Source organism: Dipodomys ordii, unplaced genomic scaffold (assembly GCF_000151885.1).
Source record: "Dipodomys ordii isolate 6190 unplaced genomic scaffold, Dord_2.0 Scaffold110, whole genome shotgun sequence".
Taxonomy (NCBI): Eukaryota; Metazoa; Chordata; class Mammalia; order Rodentia; family Heteromyidae; genus Dipodomys; species Dipodomys ordii.
Genome location: NW_012267326.1, coordinates 5,791,709 through 5,803,105, shown reverse-complemented (window position 1 = coordinate 5,803,105; position 11,397 = coordinate 5,791,709). Strand labels below are relative to the sequence as shown.

Sequence of the window (11,397 nt, the reverse complement as noted above, 5' to 3'; positions counted from 1 at the left end):
AAAAAAAAAAAAAAAAAAGTCTCACTGAGTTTCTGTCCAGGCTGGCTTCAAATCATCTCAGCTTCCTGAGCTGGGATTATAAAACAGCGCCCAGCTGTTATATAAATTGTTACAGAATTAATGCTGATTCTTTTAATACTATCTATGTCTTGTGTCCTTTGTCAGATTTTTCTTAAAATGAATGTTGGTTTTGTTTTTAAAACATTTTGTCAGAATCAGGATCCAAGCCAGATTTATGTCTTAGGTTGTTGTTCTACTTAAGTTCTTTTTTTTTAATTTTAATTTTTATTTTTTGTGAACATACTGTACAGAGGGGTTACAACTACATGGGCAAAATAATGAGTACATTTCTTTTTTTGGTTTGGGTCCAGTCGTGGGGCCTGAACTCTGGGCCTGGGCGCTGTCCCTCAGCTCTTCAGCTAAAGGCTAGCGCTCTACCACTTGAGCCACAGCGCCACTTCCGGCTTTTTTTGCTTATGTGGTGCTGAGGAATCGAACCCAGGGCCTCATGCATGCAAGGCAAGCACTCTACCACTGAGCCACCTTCCCAGCCCCATGAGTACATTTCTTATCAAGCATTGCAGCCTCCTCCTTTGTTTACCCTTCACATCCCTTCCCAGCCTCCCTCCCCTACTTAAGTTCTTTATTTTCTAGTAATACTCTATTGATATTATTGCTTTAATACTATTGCTTTGTTGGCGCAACTGGATCATCGAACTTTAGAACATCCCACATCTTGTGTTTAACTCACTGTCTTTTTGTTTGTTTGTTTGTTTGTTTTATCGGAGGCTTGAACTCAGGGCCTTGCATTCTTACTTGGAGTCTTCCTTTTTCTGCTTACGGCTGACACTTGAGCCACAGCACCACTTCTAGCTTTTTTTCTGTGATTAATTGGGAGATAAGAGTCTCACAGACTTTCCTGCCCAGGCTGGCTTCAAACCCTGATCCTCAGATCTCAGCCTCTTGAGTAGCTAGGATTATAGGCATGAGCCACCAGCATCCAGCTGACTATCTGTCTATATGCCTCTGAGTCCTTCCCCTCTCATATTTCCCCCATAAGGCCAGTAGGTACTTGTTAATCCCTGTTAAATGAATCCCTGTGCCTTGTATCTAAACCACCACCCAGTCTTGTGGGTTCCATTTTCTGCCCTCTGTCTACCTGGTATCACTAGCTGCTGCTTCTTTGTTCCTTCAGGAAAACACCAGAATATCAAACACTGAAAACACCTGTCATTCTTAAGTTCTCCACACACTTGGCATCAAGTTTAGCCTCTTGAACCTGAACTTGAGGGTCCATTTCTTCCAGCCCCGCCTGCTACCTCTGCAGCTGTGGTGTTTTATCTGCAATGCAGTCCTGTAGCTCCTTATCAGCAATTCTGCCCTGGTGTTGCCAGTCCTTCCACAGTTTGTCCTTTCCACTCTGCTGATTCTTGCATCCTAGGATTTGGCTTAGACCAATGTTCCTTGCCTGCATATTGTATAATTGGGAAGCTTTAAGAAATACAGTGCCTGGGCACTGGTGACTCATCACCACTGAAAACCGGAGTGTCAGGAAAAGCCTGACAGCTTTTTTTTTTTTTGGGGGGGGGGGGGGGGGTCTGGTCGTGGGGCCTGAACTCTGGGTCTGGGCGCTGTCCCTCAGCTCTTCAGCTCAAGACTAGCGCTCTACCACTTGAGCCACAGCACCATTTCTGGCTTTTTTTTTCCTGCTTACGTGGTGCTGAGGAATTGAACCCAGGGCCTCATGCATGCAAAGCAAGCACTCTACCACTGAGCCACCTTCCCAGCCCCTGACTGCTGTTTTTAAAAGCTGTTGCAAGGATGGGTGCCTGTAACCCTATCTATTGGGAGGCTGATATCTTTCAAAGTAAGTCCGGGCAGAGCTGGGTGAGGGAAGGCAGTTGAAGGCCCACCTGTGTAAAAGGAAGGAACTCAGTGGAGCCGGAGGTAACGCTAGATGGTGGCTGATAGTGGAATCTGACTTTGACATATAATAGGCACTATTCAAATGACCTCCAATTCAGCTCAAACAGCTCTCTAACACTTGTATACTAGCAAGTACCTACTATGTGCTGAGTAACCACATGTGTGGTTCCTCTGAAACACAGATGTGGCACAGCCCCCTGATAGTTATGTCTATCACAGAAGATACCTAGGGACTCACAGTGAAGCTTGGCTAGTAAGGTAAGAGATAGAGCACCAAGAAAATGGGACAAAGGAGTTCGGGGAGAGGACAGTTGCCCAGCAGAAAAGCACTCCAACTGTGGTTCTCATCTTTGGCCTCAGAAATACGTGCATGGGGTTGTTAGTTTTTTTGGGGGTGGGGTGGGGCAATTCTTACTGAATTCAGGGTCTTCACACTGTCCCTTGGATTTTTTGCTCAAGGTTATCCTTCTAGCACTTGAGCCACAGCTTCACTTCTGGATTTTTGGTGATTAATTGGAGTTAAAGGTCATAATTAGGCACCTGTGGCTCACACCTATAATCTTAGCTACTTGGTAGGCTAAGATCTGAGGATCGTGGTTTGAAGCCAGCCAGGAAGGAAATTCTATGAGACTCTTATCTCCAAACAGCCAGAAGTGGAGCTTTGGTGTAAGTGATAGAGTGCTAGCCTGAGCAAAAAATGTTCAGGACAGTGCCCAGGCCCCAAATTCAAGCCCCAAAACTGGCACGAAAGAGCCTTATGGATTTTCCTGCCCAGACTGGCTTCAAACTATGATCTTCAGATCTCAGCCTTCTGAGTAGCTAGGATTATTGCCTGAGTCCCAGCATTTTAAGAAGAGAGGCAGGGACAGGGAATGTGGTTTAGTGGTAGAGTGCTTGCCTAGCATGCAGGAAGCCCTGGGTTCAATTCTTCAGTGCTACAGAAACAAAAATCTGGGAGTGGCACTGTGGCTCAAGTGGTGCTGTGGCTTGAGCAAAAGAAGCTCAGGGACAGTGCCCAGTCTCTGAGTCCCCAGGACTGGCAAGAAAAAAAGAGAGAGAGGCAGAAGGATCACAAGTTTCAGACTTTCCTGGGCTACTTAGAAAGTTCCAGACCAATTATAGGATGAAACCTTGTCTCAAAACAAAACAAAAAGCTGGACACCGGTGGCTCATGCCTGTAATCCTAGCTATTTGAGAGGCTGAGATCTGAGGATGGCAGTTCAAAACCAACTCGGGCTAGAAAGTCCCTGAGACTCTTATCTCCCGATTAACCACCAGAAAACCGGAAGTGGTGCTGTGGCTCAAGTGGTAGAGCGCTAGCCTTGCATGCATGAGGCCCTGAGTTTGGGTCCTCAGCACCACATAAGCAGAAAAAGCTGGAAGTGGTGCTATGACTCAAATAGTAGAGCACCAGCCCTGAGCTGAAGAGCTGAGGGACAGTGCCCAGGCCCAGAGTTCAGGCCCCATGACTGACAAAAAAAAAATAAAAAAAAAGAAAGTGCCAATGATCAAAAGCTCAAGGCCTGACACCCATACACAAAAATTATTTTGTTTATTTTGGGTTAGCTTTTTGTTTTTGTTTTGGTCATGGGGGATTGAACTCTGGGCCTGGGCCTTGTCCCTCAGCTCTTCAGCTCAAGGCTAGTGTCTACCACTACAACCAAAGCACCACTTCCGGTTTTCTGGTAGTTTATTGGAGATAAGAGTCACAGACTTTCCTGCCCGGCCTGGCTTTGAACCACGATCCTCAGATCTCAGCCTTTTGAGTAGCTAGGATTATAGGTGTGAGCCACCGGCACCTGGCTTGGGTTAGCTTTTATTGCATGTTATCCATTTGCCTCTGTGCACTCTGAACTATTTGCCTTCAATTCAGGCCACATGTGATCTAGTATTCATAGTGCTTCGGTATATGGTTTCAAGGGTAACACCCAATGGATTGCCTACCATGGATTAGTACTGTGACCTTTGTTTGAGCTGGAGAACACTGGTCGCATGGTTTCTTGTACCAGGTTGTGTGGACACCTGTAGCCTGTTGTTACCTTTTTTATCCACTGGGGCGCAGTGTTGCACCAGCCTCTCTGGTCTTTTATATCTTACAGCCTAGCATTTTAGTTCCTCAGATAATCCCCACACCATGTTTCTACTCTTACATTCCAACCCAGTGGAGACATCCATACAATGTAACCACATATATGCAACAAAAGTTTCATAAAGTAAAACTTTGCTATATACTCTATATGCTTTTCTATTCTCTCTTTTCAAAAAGATACTGATCACTGCCTTAATTCAGTTCATTACTAACAAATTGGATTACAGCCTATAACTTGGAAAAAAGAATGTTGCCTTAAAATTCCTTTAGGCTGCCAGGCGCCAGTGGCTCACGCCTGTACCTAGCTACTCAGGAGGCTGAAATATGAGGATTGTGGTTCAAAGCCAACCTGGATAGGAAAGTCTGTGAGACTCTTTTTTTTTTTTTTTTGTCGGTCGTGGGGCTTGAACTCTGGGCCTGGGCGTTGTCCCTCAGCTCTTCAACTCAAGGCAAGCGCTCTACCACTTGAGCTACAGCGCCACTTCCGTCTGTGAGACTCTTATCTCCAATAAACCACTCAGAAAATGGAAGTGGCATGGTGGCTCAAGTGGCAGAGCTTGCACCTTGAGCTAAAGAGCTGAGGGACAGTGCCCAGGTCCAGAGTTCACACCCCATGACCAACAAAAAATAAAAATAAAAAAAAAATTCCTCTAGTCTGCTGGATACCAGATCCAGGGTTGGATAGTTAGGGATGAGATGTAGGAATAGAAAGGAAACAGGGTTGCTATGGGGTTCAGAGAAGCAGCTAGGAATGGAGCTTTTATTCCATTTCTTTTTGCTCTGTATTAGAATTTTCTGAATGGGTTCTGGTGATCCCACTGACACTAATATTGAGCTCATCCAAGTGCTCAGATGTGTGTGGTTTTCTTCCCAGTCTCCATGAGCAGCACAATGGAATGTGGTCTCAGCCTGTTTGACTAGTACTCTCTGAGGGTTTAGAGCTATGGAATCCTGCACTGGGATTGCCCTGGTGACTCAGTTACCTGAGTTCACACAGGGTGGTCCTGACTTAGCTTGGCAGTAGTTTGTTTGATAGACCAGAAAACCATGCATTAATGATGGGAATGAGCAGGCAGGGCGTTGCCTGCAACTCTGAAAAAGATGGAAGTTCTCATTTGTCTCCATCCTTGCTTTGTAGAATACCTCCCGGACATTTGAGGTAGACTACGATCAGGACTGCTTCCTCAAGGATGGCAAGCCATTCCGCTACATCTCAGGAAGCATCCACTACTTCCGAGTGCCTCGCTTCTACTGGATGGACCGGCTGCTGAAGATGAAGATGGCCGGGCTGAATGCCATCCAGACGTAAGTACGACACTCAGTGCCCACTGGGGACTGCGTGCCTTGGAAAACAGTACAGCTGCATTTCTCAGAGCAGCTGTTTCGTTGCTCAGGAATGGGGAAGTAGACGCCAGTGGCCTTCTGGGAGGTGTTTGGTATGAACTTGATTGGACCTGCATTCAGATAATTTGCCACTTTTTCCAGTCTTGAGCTTTGTCACCAGAAATCATGAAATACCAGCTTAAAAAGATAAAGGTGGAAACTAGGCGGAGGACACAGAAACAGAGGGAAACAGAGAAAAACATACAACAGCGGGACCCATCAGCTGCACTGGTCATTAATCAAAAGGAATTAAGCAACTCAGTGGCAGTGATGGGAGGGAGGGAATGAGAGGGAAAGAGGGACCAACTGACACCAAGCAAAAGGAAAGAAATGTCCATATCACCCAATGTGGAAGAATAGCTGTATTGTCAAAGCTCATAGAATTCACAAACTTTATAGACCATGATACAGACAATTTGCCCCATGAAAGTTAGAAATTTGGGGGGAGGGAAGGTAAAAGTGGGCTGGGCTTTGTGGTACTTATTTGTAATCCCAGCTAGGCAGGTAGTAGAATCGCCATTTGAGGCTTACCCAATCAAAACTGGAGACCTTATTGAATATCCATTAAAAGGCTGGGCAAGTGGCTCAAGTAGAGTAAGCCCCAAAGCCCAGAGTTTAATCCTCAGTATAATCAATCCATCAGTCAATCAATCAATAAAGGCAAGTGACAGCACTTTGAGGTACCATGTTCCTTACATCCCATTTCTCTAAGGTAGGCTGGTAAAATTCAAGTTCCCCCAAGGTCATATCTTTGGGCAAGGGTCCAGCTAGGATTGGAGTGTAAGGGAGTTTGTAGGCAGCCATAGCTTCTCTTGGCTCTTATAACTCTTGGTTTGCTGGGGGTGACTATATATGCCCATGCTATAAGTCAACCCAGTCATCCTCACCTTGTCTCCTCTATTTTGTTGGTTTTGGCAGAGCTGATATGGATGGCCAATAACTATTCAGGTATCAAAAGTATAACAACCTCAGATGGTTCAATGCTCTTCTGGTTCTAAGGCTATGGGAGGGGCAAACCCAAGTTCCCCCTTAAGTCGTTTATACATGAGTTCTAGTAGGTTTGAGGGAGCCCTGAAATCCTGACACTGGGGAAAAACTCAGGCCAAGGTCATCAAAGTGATTTTCATGCTAGAACTGGCTGGCCCCATGTTTGTGTTTGCTTCCTGAGATAGCTGGAAGTATTGGCAGAAATGTTGGCTGTTTTTACTTCCTCCATGCTAATTCCTGACAAAATCATTTGTGTATGTATAGGGGTTGAGGGATTTGTTCATTTATTGACAGGATATTACTATGGAGCTCAGGGTGACCTCAAACTTGCAGGTTTCCTGCCTCCACTCCCAAGTGCTGGGATCATTGGTTTATTTCTACTTTTGTAAAAGTTTATTTTTAGTGGTACTAAGGGTTGACCTCAGGGCCTCCTACTTGTGAGGCAAGTTGTAAAGTTGTTTTTTTTTTTGTCGGTCATGGGGCCTGAACTCTGGGCCTGGGCGCTGTCCCTCAGCTCTTTAGCTCAAGGATAGCACTCTACCACTTGAGCCACAGCACCACTTCTGGCTTTTTCTACTTATGTGGTGCTGAGGAATGGAACCCAGGGCCTCATGCATGCAAGGCAAGCGCTCTACCACTGAGCCAGCTCCAAGTTATGAAGTTTTTATCTTTTTTTTTTTTTTTTTTACCATGGAGCTTGAACTCAGGTGAACTCAGGGCTTGGGTGCTATCCATGAGCTTTTTTTTTTTTTTTTTTTTTTTTTCGGTGTGGGGCCTGAACTCTGGGCCTGGGCGCTGTCCCTCTGTCCTTCAGCTCAAGGCTAGCACTCTACCACTTGAGCCACAGAACCACTTCTGATGTTTTCTGCTTATGTGGTACTGAAGAATCAAACCCAGGGCCTCATGCATGCAAGGCAAGCACTCTACCACTGAGCCACCTTCCCAGCCCCCCATGAGCTTATTGTTTTACTCAAGACTAGTGCTCTACCACGTGAGCTACAGTGCCACTTCAGATAAGATATATTTACATTGTTTAAACAAAACAATTATCATTGTTCCCTCTCCCCCTTTCTGTCACACAGTTTCTGTAAAGATGGTTGTCATAGGGGGCTGCGAATGTGGCTCAATATTAGAGCATAATCAAGTCCTAGTTTTGAGGAACTCAAAAGTGTGGCTTAAATAATAGCATTCACTGTGAGCTCAAGGCTTAAATTCAAGCCCCAGTACTGGAACACACACCCACAAAGGCAGTACTGGGACCCACACATATAGGGGAGGAAAAAAAAAAGGCCTGGCTTTGATCCCCAGCACTGCAAATAAACAAAAATGGTTTTACTTATAATGGAGGCAACTAGCTAATGGTAAAGCCTAATTGAAGGAGAACTTGAGGAAGAAATGTTTATAGATTGAGCCAAGAAAGTAGAGCTGAAATTAATTATCTTGGGAGATTAAAGTGATAAATATAATACTATAAAAGGTGAGGTTGCTGGGCTACTCAGGAGGCTGAGGTCTGAAGATCAGAGTTCAAAGCCAGCCCAGGCAGACAAATCCAAGAGACTCTTCAATTAACCAGTAAGAAACCACAAGTAGAGCTGTGACTCAAGTGACAGCACCAGCCTGGAGTGAAAGGAAACACCTCTAGGGAGCAGATTGGGGCCTGGGAAAGCATCAGGGCCCCAAATTCAATCCCTAGTACTAGAAAACACACACACACACACGCACACACACACACACAAAGGTGATATTTGATATTCCTTTTGGAATTGCCTTTTCTGTACAGCAGCAGCCATTTGACACCCTTATAAGGTAATAACAAGTATAAATGAATCCATAACTTGCCTTAATCAGTACTTACTAGTTACATTATTTTCCCCAGAGAATAAAAGAAGTCTTAGTAATAATCTTGAGTAATCTCCAGAACAATACTGAGAAGAAATAAACAGTCAGTCTTTCACCTTATTTCCAAGTTCTGGGTTATATTCCTCAAAGCCCTCCCCTTCTTCACCCTTTTGTCCTAAGAAGATCTCTTCCCCTTTCTTCTTTCTCACCCCTGCCAACTATCTGCAGACAGGCTGTGTGTGTCTTCACAGGTATGTGCCCTGGAACTTTCATGAGCCCCAGCGAGGACACTACCAGTTTTCTGGAGATCATGATGTGGAGTATTTTCTTCAGCTAGCTCACAAGCTGGAACTGCTAGTCATCCTGAGGCCGGGGCCCTACATCTGTGCGGAGTGGGACATGGTGAGTGTGGCGGGCTGGCAGGCAGGCACCTGGGCAAAGTCAACTAGAGTAGTCTAAATAAGACTGTAGAGCCAGGTGCAGTGGCTCACATGTGTAATCCTAGCCACTCAACAGGCTGAGCACTGAGGATCACAGTTCAAAGCCAGAAATGTTCATGAGACTCTTATCTCCATATTAGCCAGCAAAAATCCAGAAATAGAGCTATGCCTCAAGTGGTAAAGCACAGGCCTTGAGTAGAGAAAGCTAAGGGAGAGTGCCCAGTCCCGGGGTTCAAGTCCTAGTTCCAGCATGCATGCACATGTACACACACACGCACACACACACGCACACACACACACACACACACACACACACACACACACACTGTATGTCTAGCTAATGTGAGGCCTGTGACTGTGCAGCACAGGTATATATTAGGAGCTGGGCAGAGAGGAGCAGCTCAGGTGAGAGCATGAGTTCTCCTCTCTATGATCACTCACATCACTTGGTCTCCTTATCTGTCAAAAGCTGCTGGGTACCAGTGGCTCACTCTTGTAATCCTAGCTACTCAGGAGCTACTCTGAGCTCTGAGGAGCACAATTCAAAGCCAACCCATACAGGAAAGTTCACCAGTTAATTAGCAAAAAGCTAGACATACAGGTGTGGCTCAAGTGGTAGAGTACCAACAACTTGAGTGAAAAAGCTAAGGGACAGGGCTCAAAGCCCTGCGTTCAAGCCCCAGTACTGGTGTGTGTGTGTGTGTGTGTGTGTGTGTGTGTGTGTGTGTACACACATACACACGGCAGCTAATGATGTCTGTTCTTTCTCACACAGGGCTGTGAAATGAACTGGAGTCATCTACATAAAATAGCATTGAATCTCTAAATTAACAACTGGGATCTTAGTTTTACTATGTTCCAATTTCCCAAAAGTTACAAACCAGACAGCTGAAATGTCTTTTCTCTGAAGCATACACTGCTAACAGTAATTTCAATCTTCTTTAAGCTCCTTTCACCAACATGACATGATAATAGCTTTCATCCCTTTTCTCTCTTCATAGGGGGGATTGCCTGCTTGGCTATTAGAGAAGGAATCTATTATTCTCCGCTCTTCTGACCCAGGTAAGTCAGAGAGATCCTCAGAATTTATGAAATAATTAGACAGTTTAATAGAAGGAGCCAGATCATTTGAAAGCTGAGCTACTATACAAGTACTTCTAAGAGCTTGGCAGAGTGAGTGTGAAATACCCTTCACCACACCACACCAGACATTGAAGATGTAGGAGATTGGCTTCCTTGCACCCCTTGGCCAGATCTTACAGATAGCCTGGTAACACTTTGAATTGGCATTGAACTCTGTGGTTGGCCCACTAATGATGCTCTTTCTCTTTTTACATATTCAATGTATGACACAGCCTGTGATACTTTGATAATCAAAATGCCATATGTACTTTCTAGATATAACTAGATTTCTTGGTAGCTGTAGTGTCTACTTATATAGAGTGACAGTTGGATGACATTTATAAGACATTCTTACCTATTTATTCATTCAACCATTCATTCATGCATGCATGCCAGTACTGGGGCTTGAACTCAGGGCCTGGTACTCTTGCTTAGTGGTTTTTTGGTCAGTCATGGGGCTTGAACTCAGGGCCTGGGTGCTGTCCCTGAGATTTCCTGCTCAAGGCTAGCACTCTACCACTTGAACCACAGTGCCATTTTGGGATTTTTCTGTTTATGTGGTACTAAGGAACCCAGGGCTTCGTGCATGCTAGGCAAGCACTCTACCACTAAGCCACATTTCCAGCCCTCTTGCTTAGCTTTTTCACTCAAGGTTGGCACTTTTTTTTTTGGGGGGGGTTGGTTGTGGGGCTTGAACTCTGGGTCTGGTCACTGTCCCTGAGCTCTTCAGCTCAAGGCCAGTGTTCTACCACTTCCTGTTTTCTGGTGGTTAATTGGAGATAAGAGTCTTATGGACTTTCCTGCCTGTGTTGGCTTTGAACCTCAATCCTCAGATCTCGGCCTCCTGAGTAGCTAGGATTACAGGCGTGAGCCACGGGCACCCAGCTAAGGCTGAAACTCTTATCACTTGAGTCAAGTCTCTACTTCTGGCTTTTTGCTGATTAATTGTAGAAAAGTCTTGGATTTATCTGCCTATGCTGGCTTTGAACCAGGCTCAGCCAGGGCCAGTTCAGAAGAAGCATTAGCCACTGGCACTTGGTTTTTCTTATCTTTTTTTTTTTTTGGGGGGGGGGTCCAGTTGTGGGGCCTGAACTCTGGGGCTGGGCGCTATCCCTCAGCTCTTCAGCTCAAGGCTAGCGCTCTACCACTTGAGCCACAGCGCCACTTCTGGCTTTTTTCTTTTTGCTTATGTGGTGCTGAGGAATCCAACCCAGGGCCTCAGGCATGCAAAGCAAGCACTCTACCACTGAGCCACCGTCCCAGCCCCTTTCTTATCTTTTTAAATAGAGAGGGGCTTTGAAGGTGGCTCAGGGGTAAGTGCTTGCCTTGCATGCATGAGGCTCTGGGTTTGATCCACAGCACCACATAGGCAGAAAAAGCCAGAAGTGACGCTGTGGCTCAAGTGGTAGAGTGCTAGTCTTGAGCTGAAGAGCTGAGGGATAGCGCCCAGGCCCAGAGCTCAGGCCCCATGACTGGCAAAAAAAAAAAAAAATAGTGAGAGATTATTTTAGCTCTAAACCCTGAACAGTCAGAAATTCCTATTTCACTGAATTGCTGTTTCCTGAAGACTCCATTTGTCTTGGGGATGGTGGAGATTATTGTAATAGTGGG

The 11,397-nt window shown here is 45.4% G+C and overlaps 1 protein-coding gene across 1 annotated transcript in view; it reads left to right on the top strand.

Annotated features, from left to right (window-relative positions):
• The window catches only part of Glb1 (galactosidase, beta 1), a 102,537-nt gene that overhangs the window by 19,134 nt on the left and 72,006 nt on the right, over positions 1-11,397 (top strand). Inside the window, 3 exon segments of the mRNA XM_013028493.1 lie at positions 5,154-5,320; positions 8,476-8,626; positions 9,666-9,726. Coding sequence (XP_012883947.1) covers positions 5,154-5,320; positions 8,476-8,626; positions 9,666-9,726 — 379 coding nt within the window.